Source organism: Bombina bombina, chromosome 11 (assembly GCF_027579735.1).
Source record: "Bombina bombina isolate aBomBom1 chromosome 11, aBomBom1.pri, whole genome shotgun sequence".
NCBI lineage: Eukaryota > Metazoa > Chordata > Amphibia > Anura > Bombinatoridae > Bombina > Bombina bombina.
In genome coordinates, this window is record NC_069509.1 from 61,613,345 (window position 1) to 61,639,594 (window position 26,250).

Consider the following 26,250-nt stretch of genomic DNA (forward strand, 5'->3'; position numbering starts at 1 on the left):
CCACCTATAATAAATTTATTAACCCCTAATCTGCCCCCCCTACACCGTCGCCACCTATAATAAATTTATTAACCCCTATCCTGCCCCCCACTACGCCGCCGCCACTGTAATAAAATTATTAACCCCTAAACCTAACCCTAACGCCCCCCTAACTTAAATATTAATTAAATAAATCTAAATAAATTAACTCTTATTAACTAAATGAATCCTATTTAAAACTAAATACTTACCTTTAAAATAAACCCTAATATAGCTACAATATAAATAAGAATTATATTCTAGCTATTTTAGGATTTATATTTATTTGACAGGTAACTTTCAATTTATTTTAACCATGTACAATAACTATTAAATAGTTATTAACTATTTAATAGCTTACCTAGCTAAAATAAAGAGAAATGTACCTGTGAAATAAATCCTAACCTAAGTTACAATTACACCTAACACTACACTATACTTTAATAAATTATTCCTATTTAAAAATAAATACTTACCTGTAAAATAAACCCTAAGATAGCTACAATATAATTAATAATTATATTATAGCTATCTTAGGATTTATATTTATTTTACAGGTAACTTTGTATTTATTTTAGCTAGTTAGAATAGTTCTTAAATAGTTATTAACTATTTAATAACTACCTAGCTAAAAGAAATACAAAATTACCTGTAAAATAAATCCTAACCTAAGTTACAATTAAACCTAATACTACACTATCATTAAATTAACTAAATAAACTACCTACAAATAACTACAATTAAATACAATTACATAAACTAACTAAAGTACAAAAAATAAAAAAAGCTAAGTTACAAAAAATAAAAAAATAAGTTACAAACATGTTAAAAATATTACAACAATTTTAAGATACTTACACCTAATCTAAGCCCCCTAATAAAATAACAAACCCCCCCCAAAATAAGAAAAATCCCTACCCTATTCTAAATTAAATAAATTTCAAAGCTCTTTTACCTTACCAGCCCTTAAAAGGGCCATTTGTGGGGGCATGCCCCAAAAAGTTCAGCTCTTTTGCCTGTAAAAGAAAAATACAACCCCCCCCCAACATTAAAACCCACCACCCACATACCCCTAATCTAACCCAAACCCCCCTTACAAAAACCTAACACTAATCCCCTGAAGATCATCCTACCTTGAGTCGTCTTCACTCAGCCGAGCCACCGATGGAACTGAAGAGGACATCTGGAGCGGAAAAAGTTAATCCTCCAAGCGGCGCTGAAGAAATCTTCCATCCGATGAAGTCATCATCCAGGCGGCGCTGAAGAAGTCTTTGATCCGGCCGATGTCATCTTCCAAGAGGCGCTGAAGATGTCTTCTATCCGGGCGAAGTCATCTTCCAAGCCGGGTCTTGAATCTTCCTTCCGCCGACGCGGAACCACCTTCTTCACCGACGGACTACGACGAATGACGGCTCCTTTAAGGGACGTCATCCAAGATGGCGTCCCCTCAATTCCGATTGGCTGATAGGATTCTATCAGCCAATCGGAATTAAGGTAGGAAAAATCTGATTGGCTGATGGAATCAGCCAATCAGATTGAGCTCGCATTCTATTGGCTGTTCCGATCAGCCAATAGAATGCGAGCTCAATCTGATTGGCTGATTGGATCAGCCAATCGGATTGAACTTGTATCTGATTGGCTGATTCCATCAGCCAATCAGATTTTCCTACCTTAATTCCGATTGGCTGATAGAATCCTATCAGCCAATCGGAATTGAGGGGACGCCATCTTGGATGACGTCCCTTAAAGGAGCCGTCATTCGTCGTAGTCCGTCGGTGAAGAAGGTGGTTCCGCGTCGGCGGAAGGAAGATTCAAGACCCGGCTTGGAAGATGACTTCGCCCGGATAGAAGACATCTTCAGCGCCTCTTGGAAGATGACATCGGCCGGATCAAAGACTTCTTCAGCGCCGCCTGGATGATGACTTCATCGGATGGAAGATTTCTTCAGCGCCGCTTGGAGGATTAACTTCTTCCGCTCCGGATGTCCTCTTCAGTTCCATCGGTGGCTCGGCTGAGTGAAGACGACTCAAGGTAGGATGATCTTCAGGGGATTAGTGTTAGGTTTTTGTAAGGGGGGTTTGGGTTAGATTAGGGGTATGTGGGTGGTGGGTTTTAATGTTGGGGGGGTTTGTATTTTTCTTTTACAGGCAAAAGAGCTGAACTTTTTGGGGCATGCCCCCACAAATGGCCCTTTTAAGGGCTGGTAAGGTAAAAGAGCTTTGAAATTTATTTAATTTAGAATAGGGTAGGGATTTTTCTTATTTTGGGGGGGTTTGTTATTTTATTAGGGGGCTTAGATTAGGTGTAAGTAGCTTAAAATTGTTGTAATATTTTTAACATGCTTGTAACTTATTTTTTTATTTTTTGTAACAGCTTTTTTTATTTTTTGTACTTTAGTTAGTTTATGTAATTGTATTTAATTGTAGTTATTTGTAGGTAGTTTATTTAGTTAATTTAATGATAGTGTAGTATTAGGTTTAATTGTAACTTAGGTTAGGATTTATTTTACAGGTAATTTTGTATTTCTTTTAGCTAGGTAGTTATTAAATAGTTAATAACTATTTAATAACTATTCTAACTAGCTAAAATAAATACAAAGTTACCTGTAAAATAAATATAAATCCTAAGATAGCTGTAATATAATTATTAATTATATTGTAGCTATCTTAGGGTTTATTTTACAGGTAAGTATTTATTTTTAAATAGGAATAATTTATTAAAGTATAGTGTAGTGTTAGGTGTAATTGTAACTTAGGTTAGGATTTATTTCACAGGTACATTTCTCTTTATTTTAGCTAGGTAAGCTATTAAATAGTTAATAACTATTTAATAGTTATTGTACATGGTTAAAATAAATTGAAAGTTACCTGTCAAATAAATATAAATCCTAAGATAGCTAGAATATAATTCTTATTTATATTATAGCTATATTAGGGTTTATTTTAAAGGTAAGTATTTAGTTTTAAATAGGATTCATTTAGTTAATAAGAGTTAATTTATTTAGATTTATTTAATTAATATTTAAGTTAGGGGGGCGTTAGGGTTAGGGTTAGACTTAGGTTTAGGGGTTAATAATTTTATTACAGTGGCGGCGGCGTAGTGGGGGGCAGGATAGGGGTTAATAAATTTATTATAGGTGGCGACAGTGTAGGGGGGGCAGGATAGGGGTTAATAGGTTTAATATAGGTTGCGGCGGGTTCATGGAGCGGCGGTTTAGGGGTTAAACTATTTATTTAGTTGCGGAGAGGTACGGGATCAGCAGGATAGGGGTTAATAATTTTATAAAGAGGGCGACGGTGTAGGGGGGGCAGGATAGGGGTTACTAGGTATACTGTAGGTGGCAGCGGTGTCCGGGGCGGTTTAGGGGTTAGTAACTTTATTTAGTTGCGGGGGGCTCCGGGGGCGCCGGTATAGGGGGTAGAACAGTGCAGTTTAGTGTGAGTGCTTAGTGACAGGCTAGCAATAAAGCTGGGAAAAAGCCGAAGGGCAGCGAGATCGGATGAGTGATAACTGTCACAGTCCGCTGCTCATCGCCCCGCGGCTTTTTGACAGCTTTATTTGATAACTTAGGCGAACGTATTCAAGGTCCGCGGCGGCGAAGGTAGGCGAGCTTAGGCTGACGTATTGGGCCGGCGAAGCCAGAAAAGTAGACGGCTTGATAACTACCCCCCTTAGTGTCATGAAACAAATATAGATACTTTTTTTGTGTTTGTCCCTCTGTCCTTTCGCTTTTTGCCAGGTTCCTTACAATACAATTCTACAGCAAACAGGAAGAGATCTCTTGTAGCGTGATTAGATGTGGATTTGTGTGCTAGACACTTCTGCATGGTTTTGAATAGCAATTCTATATAATACAGCAGAGGTGTGAACAAGCCCGTATTGTTACTTGCAACAATTAGCACGTCTGTTGAAGTGCTGTGTACTTTACATATACACTTGCCAAATCTGTCATAATACATTATTTTGAATAGATGGAACCCATATTTCACACTTATTTACCACTGTATTATACATAGTTCTGAAAGCGTTTGTTTTTTTAAATTTACAACTTTATTGAGAAAAACTTTTTGTTACATAGTGAAATCTACATTAAACAGAGCAATAGATAACAATCGATAGATTTTATTAGAGTACACAAGACGAAGTGCCCATAGAAGACTTAGGGGCCGATTTATCAAACTCCGAATGGAGCTTGTTGCCCCTTGTTTCCGGCGAGCCTTCAGCCTACATCGTATCATGTCCGCTCACACATTAATAAATATACCCCTTAGATTTTATCTAAGAACGTGGTAAAGTGGACTCTTCTTGTGATGTACAAGTTAAAGTCTTGTTCTTAACTTGTTCATGACATGGATATAGAAAAAACAAGAAAGGACACATGGGGGCCAATTATCAAACTCCGAATGGCTCGCCGGAAACAGAAGTTATGAAACAGTAGTTGTGCTGCTTGTGCAGTTATTGATGTGCGGCGGACATGATACGCTACATCGTATCATGTCCGCTCGCACTATGATAAATTGACCCCATGGGGGTCAATTTATTATTGGTCGAATTGGGCCAATTTACCCGGTTTCCGCACGAGCCTTCAGGCTCACCGGAAACAGGAGTTAAGAAGAAGCGGTCTATAGACTGCTGCTCCTTAACTCATATGCCACCTCTGAGGCGGCGTACATAAATCCGCCCAATCCTATACGATCGGGCTAATTGACACTCCCTGCTAGCGGCCAATCTGCAGGGGGTGGTATTGCACAAGCAGTTCACTAGAACTGCTTGTGCACTGCTGAATACGGACAGCGTATGCTGTCTACATTCAGCGATGTCTGGCAGACATGATACGATTTAGCGTATCATGTCCGCCAGACTTTAATAAATTGACCCCTTGGAATAAATTAATTTTCAAAGTTGTTTTTTTTTCAACTTAAATAAAAAAACAGATGATATCATATTGATTAAATAATTTCTATGTACCTAATGAGAACACGTTAGACTAATTATTCCAGAGCGTTAATACATTTTATTTACTTTAAGGTGTTACCTCACGCTGGCACACCAAGAAGTTGCCACGGAAAACACACAAAGGTCTACGTAAGGTGGCTTGTATTGGAGCCTGGCACCCAGCTCGCGTTTCCTACACTATTGCCCGCGCTGGTCAAAAGGGCTATCACCATCGTACAGAGCTCAACAAAAAGGTGCTAATTCATTTTAATATTTTACATCAGTGCAAGGCTACAAAAAAGTGTTTTTTTTAAAGTATATATATGTGTACTGCTATTTGCACATTAAACCCCACCCCCCAATTATGAGCTAGATCACAAGTGGAGCACTAAACGTTTATCACAGCTCTTTGCGTGTGTCTGAAATAATGCGTGTATTACAGGTTGAAAGTAAACGCGTTCACTCGACTGCAATTTAACGCGACTTCAGAGCTCTGAAATTAAAAATGCAATTAAAAGTACAGTTACACTCATAATAACACTATATGATAAAAAAATATTTTGAAAAAAATGCATAAAAAAGTTATAAGGGCTCAAAGATATGAGGTCTCTGGTATTATGAAAAAATAAAAAGACTGCAACGGGCTTTAATACAGATACATACATATTCATATCTAAATATATATGTGTGTATATATGTATTTATATGTGTACATATGTATTTATATGTGTCTGTATGATTTATGGATATATATATATACACATATAAACACATAAATACATATGTATACATATATAGACATATATATATATATATTTCTCCTGTTAAGTGTAGTCAGTCCACGGGTCATCCATTACTTATGGGATTATATCTCCTCCCTAACAGGAAGTGCAAGAGGATCACCCAAGCAGAGCTGCTATATAGCTCCTCCCCTCTACGTCATACCCAGTCATTCTCTTGCACCTAACTAATAGATAGGACGTGTGAGAGGACTGTGGTTGTTAAACTTAGTTTTTATTTCTTCAATCAAAAGTTTGTTATTTTAAACAGCACCGGAGTGTGTTGTTTTTTCTCAGGCAGCATTAGAAGAAGAATCTACCTGAGTTTGTGTATGATCTTAGCGGTCGTAACTAAGATCCACTTGCTGTTCTCGGCCATTCTGAGGAGTGAGGTAACTTCAGAACAGGGGATAGCAGGCAGGGTTCACCTGCAAGGAGGTATGTTGCAGTATATTATTTTCTAAGGAATGGAATTGACTGAGAAAATACTGCTAATACCGATGTAATGTAAGTGCAGCCTTAAATGCAGTAGTAGCGACTGGTATCAGGCTGATATGTATGTATGTTTACACTGAGGTATTTCTGGGGAATGGAACTTCACTAAGAAAATACTGTATATATTTAAGTAATATTTGAGCCTCCACTGCAGTGAAAGCGACTAGCAGCAGGCTTATTAATAACATTTCATAATTTTATTTTTAAAACGTTTACTGGCATGTTAATCGTTTTTTTCTGAGGTACTTGGTGATAAAACTTTATGGGCATGATTTTTACCACATGGCTGTCGTTTGTTTCTGAATAAAATCAGTTTACTGAGCTTCCCCACTGTTGTATTATGAGTGGGAGGGGCCTATTTTAGCGCTTTATTGCGCAGTAAAAATTCAGTCACAGTCTTCCTATTTCTTCCTCCATGATCCAGGACGTCTCTACAGAGCCCAGGGGTCTCCAAAACTAGTTTTGAGGGAGGTAATCACTCACAGCAGACCTGTGAGAGTGTGTTTTGACTGTGATAAAAACGTTAATATTAAATTGTTATCCGTTTTTGGGTACTAAGGGGTTAATCATCCATTTGCTGGTGGGTGCAATCCTTTGCTAACTTAATGCATTTACTGTGAAAATTGGTTGCTATAACTAATTTGGTTCATTGTTATTTCAACTGTGACAGTTTTTTGTGCTTCTTAAAGACACAGTAACGTTTTTTATATTGCTTGTAAATTTATTTGAAAAGTATTTTCCAAGCTTGCTAGTCTCATTGCTAGTCTGTTTAAACATGTCTGACACAGATGAATCTCTTTGTTCAATATGTTTAAAGGCCAATGTGGAGCCCAATAGAAATTTGTGTACTAATTGCATTGATGCTACTTTAAATAAAAGCCAATCTGTACATGTAAAGAAAATTTCACCAGACAACGAGGGGGAAGTTATGCCGACTAACTCTCCTCACGTGTCAGTACCTTCGCCTCCCGCTCAGGAGGTGCGTGATATTGTGGCGCCAAGTACATCAGGGCGGCCCATACAAATCACTTTGCAAGACATGGCTAATGTTATGACTAAAGTACTATCTAAATTGCCAGAATTTAGGGGTAAACGCGATCACTCTGGGGTAAGAACAGAGTGTGCTGATAATAATAGAGCCATGTCTGATACTGCGTCACAATTTGCAGAACATGAGGACGGAGAGCTTCATTCTGTGGGTGACGGATCTGATCCAAGTAAACTGGACTCAGACATTTCAAATTTTAAATTTAAGCTTGAGAACCTCCGTGTATTACTAGGGGAGGTATTAGCGGCTCTGAATGATTGTAACACGGTTGCAATTCCAGAGAAAATATGTAGGCTGGATAAATATTTTGCGGTACCGGCGTGTACTGACGTTTTTCCTATACCTAAAAGGCTTACAGAAATTGTTAACAAGGAGTGGGATAGACCCGGTGTGCCTTTTTCACCCCCTCCTATATTTAGAAAAATGTTTCCAATAGACGCCACCACACGGGACTTATGGCAGACGGTCCCTAAGGTGGAGGGAGCAGTTTCTACTCTGGCTAAGCGCACCACTATCCCGGTGGAGGATAGCTGTGCTTTTTCAGATCCAATGGATAAAAAGTTAGAGGGTTACCTTAAGAAAATGTTTGTTCAGCAAGGTTTTATATTACAACCCCTTGCATGCATTGCGCCTGTCACGGCTGCGGCGGCATTCTGGTTTGAGTCTCTGGAAGAGACCCTTAGCTCAGCTCCATTGGATGAGATTATAGACAAGCTTAAAGTCCTTAAGCTAGCTAATTCATTTATTTCTGATGCCGTAGTACACTTAACTAAGCTTACGGCTAAGAACTCCGGATTCGCCATTCAAGCGCGTAGAGCGCTGTGGCTTAAATCCTGGTCAGCCGATGTGACTTCTAAATCTAAATTGCTTAACATCCCTTTCAAAGGGCAGACATTATTCGGGCCCGGTTTGAATGAAATTATCGCTGACATTACTGGAGGTAAGGGCCATGCCCTGCCTCAAGACAGGGCCAAACCAAGGGCTAAACAGTCTAATTTTCGTGCCTTTCGTAACTTCAAGGCAGGAGCAGCATCAACTTCCTCCGCTCCAAGACAGGAAGGAACTGTTGCTCGCTACAGACAGGGCTGGAAACCTAACCAGTCCTGGAACAAGGGCAAGCAGGCCAGAAAACCTGCTGCTGCCCCTAAGACAGCATGAAGTGAGGGCCCCCGATCCGGAAACGGATCTAGTGGGGGGCAGACTTTCTCTCTTCGCCCAGGCTTGGGCAAGAGATGTCCAGGATCCCTGGGCGTTAGAGATCATATCTCAGGGATATCTTCTGGACTTCAAAGCTTCTCCTCCAAAAGGGAGATTTCATCTTTCAAGGTTGTCAGCAAACCAGATAAAGAAAGAGGCGTTTCTACGCTGTGTACAAGACCTTTTACTAATGGGAGTGATCCACCCAGTTCCGCGGTCGGAACACGGACAAGGGTTTTACTCAAATCTGTTTGTGGTTCCCAAAAAAGAGGGAACCTTCAGACCAATCTTGGACTTAAAGATCCTAAACAAATTCCTAAGAGTTCCATCGTTCAAAATGGAAACTATTCGGACAATCTTACCTATGATCCAAAAGGGTCAGTACATGACCACAGTGGATTTAAAGGATGCCTACCTTCACATACCAATTCACAAGGATCATTACCGGTATCTAAGGTTTGCCTTCCTAAACAGGCATTACCAGTTTGTAGCTCTTCCCTTCGGGTTAGCTACAGCTCCAAGAATCTTTTCAAAGGTTCTGGGCTCTCTTCTGGTGGTACTAAGACCGCGAGGAATAGCGGTAGCTCCGTACCTAGACGACATTCTGATACAAGCGTCAAGTTTCCAAACTGCCAAGTCTCATACAGAGTTAGTTCTGGCATTTCTAAGGTCGCATGGGTGGAAGGTGAACGTAGAAAAGAGTTCTCTATTGCCACTCACAAGAGTTCCCTTCTTGGGGACTCTTATAGATTCTGTAGAAATGAAAATTTACCTGACAGAGGACAGGTTATCAAAACTTCTAAATGCTTGCCATGTCCTTCATTCCATTCAACACCCGTCAGTGGCTCAATGCATGGAGGTAATCGGCTTAATGGTAGCGGCAATGGACATAGTACCTTTTGCACGCCTGCATCTCAGACCGCTGCAATTGTGCATGCTAAGTCAGTGGAATGGGGATTACTCAGATTTGTCCCCTATGCTAAATCTGGATCAAGAGACCAGAGATTCTCTTCTATGGTGGCTTTCTCGGCCACATCTGTCCAGGGGGATGCCCTTCAGCAGGCCAGATTGGACGATTGTAACAACAGATGCCAGCCTGCTAGGTTGGGGCGCTGTCTGGAATTCCCTGAAGGCTCAGGGATCATGGACTCAGGAGGAGAGACTCCTTCCAATAAACATTCTGGAATTAAGAGCAGTTTTCAATGCCCTTCTGGCTTGGCCTCAGTTAGCAACTCTGAGGTTCATCAGGTTTCAGTCGGACAACATCACGACTGTGGCTTACATCAACCATCAGGGAGGGACAAGGAGTTCCCTAGCGATGATGGAAGTCTCAAAGATAATTCGCTGGGCAGAGTCTCACTCTTGCCACCTGTCAGCGATCCACATCCCAGGCGTGGAGAACTGGAAGGCGGATTTCCTAAGTCACCAGACTTTTCATCCGGGGGAGTGGGAACTTCATCCGGAGGTGTTTGCCCAACTGCTTCAGCATTGGGGCAAACCAGATCTGGATCTCATGGCGTCTCGCCAGAACGCCAAGCTTCCTTGTTACGGATCCAGGTCCAGGGACCCGGGAGCGGTACTGATAGATGCTCTGACAGCACCTTGGGTTTTCAACATGGCTTATGTGTTTCCACCCTTCCCGATGCTTCCTCGATTGATTGCCAGGATCAAACAGGAGAGAGCATCAATGATTCTAATAGCGCCTGCGTGGCCACGCAGGACCTGGTATGCAGATCTAGTGGACATGTCGTCCTGTCCACCTTGGTCTCTGCCTCTGAGACAGGACCTTCTGATTCAGGGTCCTTTCAAACATCCAAATCTAATTTCTCTGAGGCTGACTGCATGGAGATTGAACGCTTGATTCTATCAAAGCGGGGATTCTCGGAGTCAGTGATTGATACCTTAATACAGGCTAGGAAACCTGTTACCAGGAAAATTTACCATAAAATATGGCGTAAATACTTATATTGGTGCGAATCCAAGAGTTACTCATAGAGTAAGGTTAGGATTCCTAGGATATTGTCTTTTCTACAAGAAGGTTTAGAAAAGGGTTTATCTGCTAGTTCGTTAAAGGGACAGATCTCAGCTCTGTCTATCCTTTTACACAAACGTCTGTCAGAAGTTCCAGACGTTCAGGCTTTTTGTCAGGCTTTGGCTAGGATTAAGCCTGTGTTTAAGACTGTTGCTCCGCCGTTGAGCTTAAACTTAGTTCTTAACGTTCTGCAAGGTGTTCCGTTTGAACCCCTTCATTCCATTGATATCAAGCTGTTATCTTGGAAAGTTCTGTTTTTAATGGCTATTTCCTCGGCTCGAAGAGTCTCTGAGTTATCGGCCTTACATTGTGATTCTCCTTATCTGATTTTTCATTCAGACAAGGTAGTTCTGCGTACTAAACCTGGGTTCTTACCTAAGGTAGTCACTAACAGGAATATCAATCAAGAGATTGTTGTTCCATCATTGTGCCCTAACCCTTCTTCAAAGAAGGAACGACTTCTGCACAATCTGGACGTCGTCCGTGCCCTGAAATTTTATTTTCAGGCAACTAAGGATTTTCGTCAAACTTCTTCCCTGTTTGTCGTTTATTCTGGACAAAGGAGAGGTCAAAAAGCTTCGGCTACCTCTCTCTCTTTTTGGCTTCGTAGCATAATACGTTTAGCATATGAGACTGCTGGACAGCAGCCTCCTGAAAGGATTACAGCTCATTCTACTAGAGCTGTGGCTTCCACTTGGGCCTTTAAGAATGAGGCCTCTGTTGAACAGATTTGCAAGGCTGCAACTTGGTCTTCACTTCATACTTTTTCAAAATTTTACAAATTTGACACTTTTGCTTCTTCGGAGGCTGTTTTTGGGAGAAAGGTTCTACAGGCAGTGGTTCCTTCCGTGTAAAGATCCTGCCTTTCCCTCCCGTCATCCGTGTACTTTTAGCTTTGGTATTGGTATCCCATAAGTAATGGATGACCCGTGGACTGACTACACTTAACAGAAGAAAACATAATTTATGCTTACCTGATAAATTCCTTTATCCTGTAGTGTAGTCAGTCCACGGCCCGCCCTGTTGTTTACGGCAGGTCTAAAAAATTTTAACTTAAACTCCAGTCACCACTGCACCCTATAGTTTCTCCTTTCTCGTTTGGTTTCGGTCGAATGACTGGGTATGACGTAGAGGGGAGGAGCTATATAGCAGCTCTGCTTGGGTGATCCTCTTGCACTTCCTGTTAGGGAGGAGATATAATCCCATAAGTAATGGATGACCCGTGGACTGACTACACTACAGGAGAAAGGAATTTATCAGGTAAGCATAAATTATGTTATCATAGTTATGCAATATTCATATTTAATAAAGTGTTATACTGTGTATTCACTGTAAATATTTCACATTTCAATGTTTTTCACATAGGGGAATATGCTCTAGGTATCTTTAAATTGATATATATCTGTATATATCTGTACCTATATATAATCATATATATTTATAGGCATAGATATGTATTTTACCAAACAAATATCATATATATATATATATATATATACTGTATATATACTGTGTATATATATATATATATATATATATATATATATATATATATATATATATATATATAAATATGTATTTAAGAATAAATAGAACATACTCTGCTGTGTGAAGAACATTGGAATGTGGTCTATGGGGGAATACATGAATGCGGTGGCAATATTCCAAGTTTGGCTTTTTGTGCGTGTTGAATTAGCCCCTGTACAAAAACATTTTAATTTTAACTTCTAATTCGTGCTCTACCCGATGCACGTAAAAAGCTTAGCACGGGAGAGATAAATAGAGCTCCATTTATAATCTAGCCCTATATATGTTTTTTTTACGTTCATGTTCTTTTAATATAACTCATTAGGACACAGTCTTCTGTAACCAAAAAAAACTTTTAATACATCTCCAGAAGAACTAAATCCAAGCGTATAAATTAACTGTGTGTTTTGGCGTAGGCCAGCAGGATTTACGGGGCAGCAAATGTTAAGAGGACGTTCTGTGGCATGGAATCTTCCCACCCTTTTATTAATTTTATTACAAATCAATGATTTATTTTCATCTAGTAGCGGTGTTGCATGACCCCTCCACCCATCCCAGGCCTCTGCTTGTGAGAAATATATGAGGGCTTTATGATTTGAAATTGTTGGTGGTGGTCTGAGAGCAGCAAAAATCCCCCATGCCTAGCACAGCACAAAACTAAATACACCACTAGTATGAATTCCAAGTGCAGCTGTGTAAATCCTGTCTCAGCTGAGTTGGTCTATTGTATTAGTACAACTATTTCACCACAGTCCTCATTACGCCAACAGTGGGACTGGATTCCAAGCAATAGTTTGCAACTGATAATTTAGGATTGTGAAATGCTATTTAATGTTTCTCTTACAGATTTATCGCATAGGCCGCGGAATACATATGCAGGATGGTAAAATCGTGAAGAACAATGCAGCTACTCAGTATGATATCACAGACAAGTCTATTACTCCATTGGTGAGAAAACTAAAAACAAGCTTAGCCACAATTGTGTATATTTACCACTTGACGGTCCGGCATATTAAGCCATATTTCATTAGATACAGTTAAATGTTCATATAAACAGACTTGATAAAATCAACCAATGAAAGCAGGTTGCTTAAAAAAACTGACTCTAACGCGTTTCAGACTGAGCCATAATCACAGTGTCAACAGCAGCTGGGATTTAAATATCAAATGCTTAAAATATCATTGAATATCTTCAAAAAATTAGAAACCACACTTAATTAACCCCATGCTGGCCCTTTCAAAACAAAAGTACATGTAACCTTATGTTTATTTAATATTAATTAACGGAATCCTTTAATGTAATAATATCATTTGCAAAAATGCTAAAAATGTATGTTTAACAATCACATTACTAGTTCACAAGATATGACAATATTTCAGATTAGTTTCAATTATTTTGAAAGAGATTTATTTATTTACAAAAATTTGAAAAGATCCTATTGAGAATTTAACCCCTTGGGTAGACGGGTTTCAAGCTTAGAAATCTGGTAAATCTCTCTTTTGTAAAACTTTTCTCTGTGTCCTCTTCTGTAAGGTAATAATTTAAAGGGATAGGAAAGTGAAAATAAAACTTGCATGATTCAGATAGAGCAGGTCATTTTAAGACACTTTTAAATTAATTTCTATTTTTTAAATGTGCTTCGTTCTCTTGGTATCCCTTGTTGAAAAATTATACACACATATCCTACACTAGTGAGAGCCAGCTGCTGATTGGTGCATGCACACATTTGTCTCTTGTGATTGGCTAACTAGATGTGTTCAGCTAGCTGTCAGTATCCCAATGCTGTTCCTTCAGCAAAGGATAACAAGAGAATGAAGCAAATTTGCTATTAGTGGTACACTTGAAAGTTGTTTAAAATTGTATGTTCTATCCAAATCATGAAATCAAATTTTGGGGTTTCTTGTTCCTTTAATCATCTCAATCAGTGTCCATTTAAAACTAATAGTTGATTGTTAAATGCTTTAAATGGAAATTAGTACTTACATTACACATATTTATTTTTTGTTGTATTTACCCCTTAGTGACCAGACCGCTTTTCAATTTTCTTACCGTTAAGGACTAGGGCTGTTTTTACATTTATGCAGTGTTTGTGTTTAGCTGTAATTTTCCATTAACTTATTTACTGTACCCACACATATTATATACCGTTTTTCTCGCCATTAAATGGACTTTAAGATACCATTATTTTTATCATATCTTATAATTTACTAAATGGATATAATTTACTATTACATTTTTTTTTATAAAATATGTTGAAAAAATTGAAAACAAAACACTTTTTCTAACTTTGACCCCCAAAATCTGTTACACATCTACAACCACCAAAAAACACCCATGCTAAATAGTTTCTAAATATGTACAAGTAGAACTTTGCTATTTCCAAACAATTTTTTATTTCAAAATTTGCGAAAGTTACATTGTAACACTAATATCTGTCAGGAATCCCTGAATAACCCTTCACATGTATATATTTTTTAAAATAAGACAACCTAAGGTATTCAACTTGGGGTATTTTGACTCTTTTCATGCAACCATTTTACCACCAATCTATGCCAAGGTTTGAAAGAAAATGTGGTGATTTTTTTGACACACAGCAATTTATGAATACATGTACTGAGCACTTTAAGGGTTACTGCCAAAGAACACCACAATATGTGTTCAGCAACATCTCCTGAGTACAGTGATACCACCCATGTATAGGTGTGTCAGGTTCGCTGGGGGCTAAAAGGCCTTATTTTGTAGGGTGCGCATTTCAGTTTTACAATTTTCACATCTGGTCATCATGCACCCATGTCCTATTTGGGATATTTTTGAAGCCGGCCAATGTAATTTACCCCCATGAAACCATATATTTTTGAAAAGTAGACACCATAGGGTATTTTAAATGCTGGTATGTTAACACTTTCCATACACTAAGTATACCACCAGTTGGGGGATGCAATGCCAAACATATGACATGTGTTTGTGATTTTTTTCAAATTTGACATATCTTCTTTGCCTATCTACTTTTTGGGGGCCTTCTTACATACCCCAATTTATTTGCTTGCCATGAACGTGCATATATTTGAAAAGTTGGCATTCCAAAGTATTGTATATGGGGTGTTTTTATGCCTTTGATGCAATCGTTTTAGCAAAAACAAAATTGAGAATGTGTGTGGTGGTAATTTTTCATTTTTACACACACATTGCTTTTTGACAATGATTTAGGAGAGCCTGTTTTAAGTTATTGCAAGAAAACACTCCAGGTTGTTTCTTGCAAGGCCTCCTGAGTACACCCATGCCCCCATGCATAGGTTTGCCAGGATTTTGGGAAGGTTCAGTTAAAACTGTATGACTTGTAATTTGAGTTGAAAATGAGAGTATTTTTTCTGATAGGCCTATCTTTAGTTTGGGGCCTATTGCATACTCCAGTTTTATTTATTGCCATGAAAGTGTATATATTTGAAATGTTGACACCCTGAAGTATTGTATATGGAGTGCTTTGATGCCTTTGATGCAACCGTTTTAGCCAAATAAAATTGGAGAAAGTGTATGGTGGTAATTTTTCAATTTTCATTTTTACACACACATTGCTTTTTGACTATGATTTAGGAGAGCCAGTTGTAAGTTGTTGCAAGAAAACACTCCAGGTTGTTTTCTACAAGACCCCCTGAGTACACCTATACCCCCCATGCATAGGTTTTCCAGGATTTTGGGAAGGTTCTGTTACAATTTTATGACTTGTAATTTTAGTTATTAAAAGTGAGAGTATTTCTTCTGATAGGCCTATCTTTAGTTTGGGGCCTATCGCATACCCCAGTTTTATTTATTGCCATGAAAGTGTATTTTTTTAAATGTTGAAAATTGTGAAGAAGTGTATGGTGGTCATTTTTAATTTTTACACACACATTGCGTTTTGACTATGATCTAGGAGAGCCAGTTGTAAGTTATTGCAATAAACACTCCAGATTGTTTTCTGCAAGACCTCCTGAGTAAACCTATGTCCCCCATGCATAAGTTTGACAGGGGTTTTGGTAAAATACAGCACCAATTTTAGAACTTGCTCATAAAAATAGAGCCGTGAAATGTAAAAGTCTGGCACAGTAAAAGTGAAAGAAATGAACAAACTCAGGAACAGTAAACGTAACCAAAAAACAAAAACAAAACTGAACTACAAATGTAAAAAACTAAATAAAAACAGACCAGTGTGTGATGCCGGTTGAAGCCGTTCCCCAATGCAGAGTCCAGGCTGTCCAGGGCAATCAGGACAGTAAAAGGTTCTTTCTCTGCCCCCTCTTGAAACAAACAGAATCTGCATCTTTTTTGAGGATTCTGCTTTGCCGCAGTAGGTGGGATTTTAAAAATAAAGTGGGTAGCCATAACTCTGCTCTCTCATCACCGCCCGAGGAGCAGGTGCATCTTGGTACAAAATCCCCAAAATGATTTGGAGCTGAAAAGACAGCTGCTCCATAACCTGTCCGCCTGCTCTGAGGCCGCATACAGAAATCAACCCGATCGGGTTGATTGACACCCCTTGAAGATGGAGCCGCTCTGCGTCGGATGGATGAAGATGGAAGATGCCGTCTGGATGAAGACTTCTGCCCGTCTAGAGGACCACTTCGCCCGGCTTGGATGAAGACTTCTCCGGACTTTGTTGAGGACTTCGGCCCGGTTGGATGAAGACTTCTGCCGCTTCCTTGAGGATGGATGTCCGGTCTTCAGAACTGTAAGTCGATCTTCAGGGGATTAGTGTTAGGTTTTTTTAAGGGTGTATTGGGTGGGTTTTATTTTTAGGTTAGGGTTTGGGTCGCAAAAGAGCCTTTTAAGGGCAATGCCCATCCAAATGCCCTTTTCAGGGCAATGGGGAGCTTAGTTTTTTTAGATAGTATTTTATTTGGGGGGTTGGTTGTGTGGGTGGTGGGTTTTACTGTTGGGTGGGTTGTTTGTATTTTTTTTTACAGGTAAAAGAGCTGATTACTTTGGGGCAATGCCCCGCAAAAGGCCCTTTTAAGGGCTATTGATAGTTTAGTTTTTTTTATTGGGGGGGGGGGGCTTTTTTATTTTTATAGGGCTATTAGATTAGGTGTAATTAGTTTAAATATCTTGTAATTTGTTTATTTTTTTCTGTAATTTAGTGTTTGTTTGTTTTTGTACTTTAGCTAATTTAATTTATTTAATTGTTGTTAATTTAGTTAATTTATTTAATTATAGTGTAGTGTTAGGTGTTATTGCAACTTAGGTTAGTTTTTTTTTTACAGGTACTTTTGTATTTATTTTAGCTAGGTAGTTATTAAATAGTTAATAACTATTTAATAACTATTCTACCTAGTTAAAATAAATACAAATTTGCCTGTAAAATAAAACCTAAGATAGCTACAATGTAACTATTAGTTATATTGTAGCTTTCTTAGGGTTTATTTTACAGGTAAGTATTTAGTTTTAAATAGGAATAATTAAGGTAATAATATAAATTTTTATTTAGATTTATTGTAATTATATTTACGTTAGGGGGTGTAAGGGTTAGGGTTAGACTTAGGTTTAAGGATTAATACATTTAGTATAGTGGCGGCGACGTTGGGGGCAGCAGATTAGGGGTTAATAAATGTAGGTAGGTGGCGGCGATGTTAGGGACGGCAGATTAGGGGTTAATAATAATTAACTAGTGTTTGTGAGGCGGGAGTGTGGCGGTTTAGGGGTTAATATGTTTATTATAGTGGCGGCGACATTGGGGGCAGCAGATTAGGGTTTAATAAGTGTAGGTAGGTTGCTGCGACATTGGGGACGGCAGATTAAGGGTTAATAAATATAATGTAGGTGTCGGCGATGTTGGGGACAGCAGATTAGGGGTTAATAAGTATAATGTAGGTAGATGGGGTTAATAAATATAATGCAGGTGTCGGCGATGTCGGGGGCGGCAGATTAGGGGTTAATAAGTGTAAGATTAGGGGTATTTAGACTCGGGGTTCATGTTAGGGTGTTAGGTGTAAACATAACTTTAGTTTCCCCATAGAAATCAATGGGGCTGCGTTACTGAGTTTTACGCTGCTTTTTTGCAGGTATTAGACTTTTTCTCAGCCGACTCTCCCCGTTGATTCCTATGGGGAAATCGTGCACGAGCACGTACGACCAGCTGACCGCAGACTTAAGAAGCGCTGGTATTGGAGTGCGATATGGAGCACAATTTTGCTCTACGCTCACTTCTTGCCTTTTAACGCCGGGTTTGTAAAAACCCGTAATACCAGCACTGTAGGTAAGTGAGCGGTGAGAAAAAACTGCTCGTTAGCACTGCATAGCTCATAACGCAAAACTCGTAATCTAACCATAAGATAGCAAGAGATCAAATAAAATTTGATAATAGGAGTAAATTAGAAAGTTGCTTAAAATCGCATGCTCTATCTGAATCATGAAAGAAAAAAATTGGGTTTAGTGTCCCTTTAAGTTTAAAGTGAAAGTATCAGGAAGTGAAGATTTGTGTATAACTTATACCTTAGTATCTATTGCTTATTCACAATGCACACATAAAAAGTTGGTTTATTCAGCACAGGAAACGCCTTATTTAATGCACTGCAATTTATTTGAAATAAAGACTTTTACAGTATATAGAAGTGAGAACATGTTTGAGTACAATCGCCTAGATTTAGAGTTTTGTCGGTAAAGACCCGAGATGCTAACGAGCCTTTTTTTTTCCAGCGCACCCTTAAGACAACGCTGGTATTATGAGTTGTCTGAATGGCTGCGTTAGCCTCAGAAAAGGGAGCATTGAGCATAATTTAGCTCCACTTCAACCCTCAATACCAGTGTTGCTTACGGTAGCAGTAAGTTGGAAAAACGTGCTCATGCACGATATCCCCATAGGAAACAATGGGGCTGAGCTGGCTGAAAAAAATCCTAACACCTGCAAAAAAGCAGCGGTCAGCTCCTAACGCAGCCCCATTGTTTCCTATGGGGAAACACTTTCTAAGTCTACACCTAACACCCTAACATGAACTCCAAGTCTAAACACCCCTAACCTTACACTTATTGACCTCTAATCTGCCGCCCCCTCTATCGCTGACACCTGCATTTTATTATTAACCCCTAATCTGCCGCTCTGGACACCGCCGCAACCTACATTATCCCTATGAACCCCTAATCTGCTGCCCCTAACATCGCCGACACCTATAGTTATTAACCCCTAATCTGCCCCCCCAACGTTGCCGCCACCTACCTACACTTATTAACCCCTAATCTGCCGACCGGACATCGCCGCCACTATAATAAATGTATTAACCCCTAAACCGCCACACTCCCGCCTCGCAAACACTATAATAAATTTTATTAACCCCTAATCTGCCCTCCCTAACATCGCCGCCACCTACCTACAATTATTAACCCCTAATCTCCCGCCCCCAACGTCGCCGCTACTATAATAAAGTTATTAACCCCTAAACCTAAGTCTAACCCTAACCCTAACACCCCCCTAACTTAAATATAATTTAAATAAAACGAAATAAATTTACTATCATTAAATAAATTATTCCTATTTAAAACTAAATACTTACCTATAAAATAAACCCTAATATAGCTACAATATAACTAATAGTTACAATGTAGCTATTTTAGGATTTATATTTATTTTACAGGCAACTTTGTATTTATTTTAACTAGGTACAATAGCTATTAAATAGTTATTAACTATTTAATAGCTACCTAGTTAAAATAATTACAAAATTACCTGTAAAATAAATCCTAACCTAAGTTACAAATACACCTAACACTACACTATCAATAAATTAATTAAATAAATTACACCTAATCTAAGCCCCCTAATAAAATAAAAAATCCCCCCAAAATAATAAAATTCTCTACCCTATCCTAAATTACAAAGTAATCAGCTCTTTTACCAGCCCTTAAAAGGGCTTTTTGCGGGGCATTGCCCCAAAGTAATCAGCTCTTTTACTTGTAAATAAAAATACAATACCCCCACCAACATTACAACCCACCACCCACATACCCCTACTCTAAAACACACCCAACCCCCCCTTAAAAAAACCTAACACTAACCCCCTGAAGATCTCCCTACCTTGAGTCGTCTTCACTCAGCCAAGCCAAATTCTTCATCCAAGTGGGGCAGAAGAGGTCCTCCATCCGATTGAAGTCTTCATCCAAGCGGGGCAGAAGAGGTCTTGTATTCTATTGAAGTGTTCATCCAAGTGGCATCTTCTATTTTCATCCATCCGGAGTGGAGCGGCAGCATCCTAAAGACCTCCGACGCGGAACATCCATCCTGGCCGAAGACTTCCCGACGAATGACGGTTCCTTTAAATGACGTCATCCAAGATGGCATCCCTTGAATTCCGATTGGCTGATAGGATTCTATCAGCCAATCAGAATTAAGGTAGGAACATTCTGATTGGCTGATACAATCAGCCAATCGGATTGAAGTTCAATCCGATTGGCTGATCCAATCAGCCAATCGGATTGACCTCGCATTCTATTGGCTGATCGGAACAGTCCGGAAAAGTTCGGAAAGAAAGTTAATAACTATTTAATAGCTATTGTACCTAGTTAAAATAAATGCAAAGTTGCCTGTAAATCAAATATAAATCCTAAAATAGCTACAATGTAACTATTAGTTATATTGTAGCTATATTAGGGTTTATTTTATAGGTAAGTATTTAGTTTTAAATAGGAATAATTTTATTTAATGATAGTAAAAAAAAATTTTTTATTTAAATTATATTTAAGTTAGGGGGTGTTAGGGTTAGACTTAGGTTTAGGGGTTAATAACTTTATTATAGTAGCGGCGACATTGGGGGCGGGAGATTAGGGGTTAATAATTGTAGGTAGGTGGCGGCGATGTTAGGGAGGGCAGATTAGGGGTTAATAAAATTTATTATAGTGTTTGCGAGGCGGGATTGCGGCGGTTTAGGGGTTAATACATTTATTATAGTGGCGGCGATGTCCAGTCGGCAGATTAGGGGTTAATAAGTGTAGGTAGGTGGCGGCGATGTTGGTTGGGGCAGATTAGGGGTTAATAAATATAATGTAGGTGTCGGCGATGTTAGGGACAGCAGATTAGGGGTTCATAGCTATAATGTAGGTTGCGGCGGTGTCCGGAGCGGCAGATTAGGGGTTAACATTTTTTATTATAGGGTTTGCTATGTGGGGAGGCCTTGGTTTAGGGGTTCATAGGTAGTTTATGGGTGTTAGTGTACTTTATAGCACTGTAGTTAAGAGCTTTATGTTCCGGCGTTAGCCCATAAAACTCTTAACTACTGACTTTTTTTTGCGGTTGGAGTCTTGTCGGTAGAGGGTCTACCGCTCACTTCTTCCAAGACTCGTAATACCAGCGTTAGGCAAATCCCATAGAAAAGATAGGATACGCAATTGACGTAAGGGGATTTGCAGTAGCCTTGAGTCGCGGAAAGAAAGTGAGCGGTAGACCCTTTCCTGACTTACTCTAAATACCAGCGGGCATTAAAAAGCAGCGTTAGGACCCCTTAACGCTGCTTTTTAACCCTCACGCAGAACTCTAAATCTAGGCGATAGTTTCTAATTCCCATTTCCACTTAGTTAATCTCTTTAGTTTTCAATCTATTTTTTTCTGCCCCTTATTTCCTGTATAGGGAGGATTTCCACATTATGGTGAAGTGAAAAACGATTTTGTGATGCTTAAGGGCTGTGTCATAGGGTCAAAGAAGAGAGTTCTCACTCTAAGGAAGGTGAGTGTTTCAATTCTATGCTACTGTATTGTGTACAGACCCATTTGTTTGTTTGTTGTTTATTTATTTTATTATACTAAACAATTTAGCCTTCATAGATATATTATAAGAATGTAAAGCTCTATGAGGCATAACTAAGCCAATAAGGCAGATGACTAGGGAGGCAAATGTAAAGGATCAACACAAAAGCAAGAATTGTGTTTTGTGATCTTGTGCCTAAAAATAATTCCTACTCTCCAGTCCTCCTATGGATGTAATTTACCAACAAGAACTAAAGGGACAGTCAACACAAAAATTGTTATTGTTTAAAAAGATAGACAATGCCTTTACTACCCATCCCCCAGCTTTGCACAACCAACATGGTTATATTAATATACTTTATAACCTTTATTAAACCTCTACATTTCTGTCTGTTTCTAAGTCACTAAAGACAGCCTCTTATCACATTCTTTTTTTTATTAGCTTTTCACAACAGCGGAGTGCTAGTTCCTGTGAGCCATATAGATAGCATTGTGCTCACTCCCGTGGGTTCTAACAACACAGCACTAATTAGCTTGAATGCAAGTCAATAGATAATAAATAAAAAGTCATGTGATCAGGGGGCTGTCAGAAGATGCTTAGACACAAGGTAATCACAGAGGTAAAAAGTGTATTAATATTACCATGTTTTTGGTGCAAAACTGAGGAATGAGTAATAAAGGGATTATCTATCTTTTTAAACAATAACATTTTTTGAGTTGACTGTTCCTTTAAGCATTAGGCTTTAATGAGTTAACTAACTAAACATTGTGATTGGTTGATTATATCAATTTTTTTTGTTGTTGTAATTTTGATAGTTTTATGACTAGGTGAACAGTGTGAACGCATATAAACCTCAGAGTGCAGTTGTTTCCATTTTTTCACCTTAGATTGTAAGCTCAGTGGGCTAGACAGCCTTCTTATCAACATAAGAGGTTCTTGTGTGAGATGGGAAAGGACACCACTATAGAAATTAGTATAAGACCTATATATAACCATGAAAAAACCCCATTAGTAATACAATTCACTACAGAATAATTATTTAGGTTGTTTTATTTGATACTATGAAGGTTTTGACACTCTGATAATGAATACTTCTTTTCGTTTAGTCTCTTTTGGTTCACACCAGTCGCCGGGCTCTAGAACCCATTGAGCTCAAGTTTATTGACACCACTTCCAAATTTGGTCATGGATGCTTCCAAACAGATCAAGAGAAGAGAGCGTTCATGGTGAGTCTTAAGTCAAACACCCAAGAACTCTGATAATGTTTTATTTGATGTTTAAACACGATACACTTCCTATGTGCTTGCATGCTGTTTTAATTTACTTGTGCTGAATTCTTGAAGTAACGAACGTGCAGTAGATACTACAAAAGCTCCCAAACGTTTTGCATTTTGTGGTACAGTCTCTGTTTGCACATTCTGTCTTACCGTCCCTCTTACTGCTTTCCCTACCGTTTATACACCCAATCAAAACCCACAAACTCAATTACCAAAGCATACTCTTGATGCCCAACCTTGGTCACTTACTGTCCAGATTTAGCAAAACTCCACCTACAAACTGCTTAGACTTTGCCCTAGACTCATGGTCCTAGAGTAGAGCGGACTTCTGGTAGGTCAAACTAATTGGCCAAAACCTCAAAGTGCCCTTTGGAAGAAAAGAAAATGCAGATAGAGGGAACCCTGAAACTGTCCCTGTACCACTGTACATTTTAGGAAATATATTATTATTTGGGTGTTTAATAACCATAAATTTATATGCGTCCCTTAAAGCTTCTAAAGTATTGATCTGCGACCCCCATGTGTAAGGAATTTGGCCATAAAAATCACCCAAGTTACCCTATAATGTTGCATTCAGGTAATTCTGATCAATTGGCATGGGGTAGCTCCCCTGAGACAGATCAAAGCTACTCTTTCTATATGGTAGGAACCTGAACATTCTGCATCCTGGTGTTCGAAGAAAGACCCAGAGCAATTCTGAAGTAGACAAGAGTATCTCTAGTTCAATTTACACTATTGCCTTTTAAGCATTTTGTTTATTATCCATTTTTGTTCTTTTTTGCCATTTTAGGGACCTCAGAAGAAACACCTGGTTAAAGATAAACAAGAGAAAGTTGAAGATGCATAGATGATGGTGCCTATGATTTAACTTTATGCATAGCAATGAAAATTGTTCCTAATAAAACATCCTCAAATTATCATCTCTCATCTTATTTTTATGAAGGATCCGTATATACCCACAGCATTTCTTAATGTTTTGGGAGGACCCAGGGATTTGGGGTCTGGGTCTTTTTGATATTTCCAATGTTAATATCAAAACATTCTCACTCACTTGATCTTGAATTATTTGTTTCTGCTAAGTCCAGCTCATTGAAACCCTTTGCAGTCAAGTAGCTAAAAACATGTAAAATTATATTTATGCCATATTGATATTTAATAAAGTGTTTAACTCTGTATGTACTGTAAATATTTCACATTCCAATGTTCTTCACATAGGGGGATATGTTTTAAGTATTTTTAAATAGATATTCCTATATATATATATATATATATGTATATATCTATTATTGTACATAATCATGTATATATATATATATATATATAGGTATCCTATATAATAAAAGGCCAGGTATGTTTGTCAGATGCAGTCATGCACAGTAGAGACTGCACAAGGACAAACATACCTGGCCTTGAGCAGCAGAGGAGTGCGCACGTGGAAGCTGTCTGGTGGGGGCGTGGCAGGGCGTGCCGTGATGGGGGTGTGACCGAGTGTGCCGTGATAGGGAAGTGGCCAGGCGTGCTGTGATGGGGCGTTGGCAGCAGGCATGGCGAGGGGGCGTGGCTGGACGGGAGCACGCGTGAAAGGGCGTGGCCGACGGGAGCAGTCATGGTGGCAGCGGCATGGTCAAGTGAGAGAGAAAAACAGAGGGGAGAGTAAAACAGAGGAGAGAGAAGAGGGGGAGAGAGAGAGACCAAAAGAGAGTGGGGAGAGACCAAAATAGAGGAGGGAAAGAACAAAAGAGAGGAAGAAAAGAGAGAAAGCGAGCAAAAGAGAGGGGGGAAGAGAGGGGAGAGAGAGCAAAAGAGGGGAGAGAGAGCAAAAGAGAGGAGGGGGAGCAAAAGAGAGGGAGAGAGAAAGAGCAAAAGAGAGGGGGGAGAGAGAGAGCAAAAGAGGGGGGGAGGGAGAGAGAGAGAGAGAGCAAAAGAGGGAGGAGAGAGAGCAAAAGAGGGGAGAGAGAGAGAGCAAAAGAGGGGAGAGAGAGAGAGCAAAAGAGGGGAGAGAGAGAGAGCAAAAGAGGGGGGAGAGAGAGAGCAAAAGAGGGGGGGGAGGGAGAGAGAGAGAGCAAAAGAGGGAGGAGAGAGAGCAAAAGAGGGGAGAGAGAGAGCAAAAGAGGGGGGAGAGAAAGAGCAAAAGAGGGGAGACAGAGCAAAAGAGGGGAGAGAGAGCACAAAAGAGGGTGAGAGAGAGCACAAAAGAGGGGGAGAGAGAGCACAAAAGAGGGGGAGAGAGAGAGTGCAAAAAAGGGAGAGAGAGAGCGCAAAAAAGGGGGAGAGAGCTCAAAAGAGGGGGGAGAGAGAGAGTGCAAAAGAGGGGGAGAGAGAGAGCTCAAAAGAGAGGGGGGGAGAGAGCTCAAAAGAGGGGAGGAGAGAGCGCAAAAGAGAAGGGGGAGAGAGAGCGCAAAAGAGGGAGAGAGAGAGCGCAAAAGCGAGGGGGGAGAGAGCGCAAAAGAGAGGGGGGAGAGAGCGCAAAAGAGAAGGGGGAGAGAGCGCAAAAGAGAAGGGGGAGAGAGCGCAAAAGAGAAGGGGGAGAGAGCATGCAAAAGAGGGGGGAGAGAGCGCAAAAGAGAGGGGGAGAGAGAACAAAAGAGAGGGAAAGAGAGAGAGCAAAAGAGAGGGGGAGAGAGAGAGCAAAAGAGAGGAGGAGAGAGAGAGAGCAAAAGAGAGGAGAGAAAGAAAAAAAGAGAGGGGGGAGAGAGAGAACAAAAGAGGGGGAGAGAGAGCAAAAGAGGGGGGAGAGAGAGCAAAAGAGGGGGGAGAGAGAGAGAGCAAAAGAGGAGGGAGAGAGAGCAAAAGAGGGGAGAGAGAGAGCAAAAGAGGGGGGAGAGAGAGCAAAAGAGGGGGGGAGAGAGAGCAAAAGAGGGGGGGAGAGAGAGAGAGAGCAAAAGAGGGGGGAGAAAGCAAAAGAGGGGGGGGAGAGAGAGAGTGCAAAAGAGAGGGGGGAGAGAGAGGGAGCAAGGGTTGGAACTGCAGTATTTAAAAAAATTGGCCCATGTACACGTGCTTTGGACTAGTAGATATATATTTTACAAAAATACCATCAGATACAATCTTTTTTTCATTATTCAGACAGAGCATGTAATTTTTTTATTTACTTCTGGTATCAAAATGTCTTCGTTCTTTTGGTCTCCTTTGTTGAAAAGCAGGAAGGTAAGCTCAGGTGCATGCACATGCCCGCAGCAGTTTTGCAAGAATGTTATACATTTGAAAGAGCCCTAGATGGCAGCATGCTCCAGACTT

General features: G+C 39.6%; 1 protein-coding gene across 1 annotated transcript in view; it reads left to right on the forward strand.

Moving 5' to 3' along the window:
- Positions 1–23,930, forward strand: part of RPL3L (ribosomal protein L3 like) — a 46,803-nt gene extending 22,873 nt beyond the window's left edge. The window contains exons 6-10 of the mRNA XM_053695093.1: positions 5,047–5,207; positions 12,878–12,979; positions 21,620–21,715; positions 22,843–22,962; positions 23,804–23,930. Coding sequence (XP_053551068.1) covers positions 5,047–5,207; positions 12,878–12,979; positions 21,620–21,715; positions 22,843–22,962; positions 23,804–23,860 — 536 coding nt within the window. The 3' untranslated portion in view covers positions 23,861–23,930. The remainder of the gene's footprint in view (positions 1–5,046; positions 5,208–12,877; positions 12,980–21,619; positions 21,716–22,842; positions 22,963–23,803) is intronic.
- Positions 23,931–26,250: the final 2,320 nt, after the last annotated feature.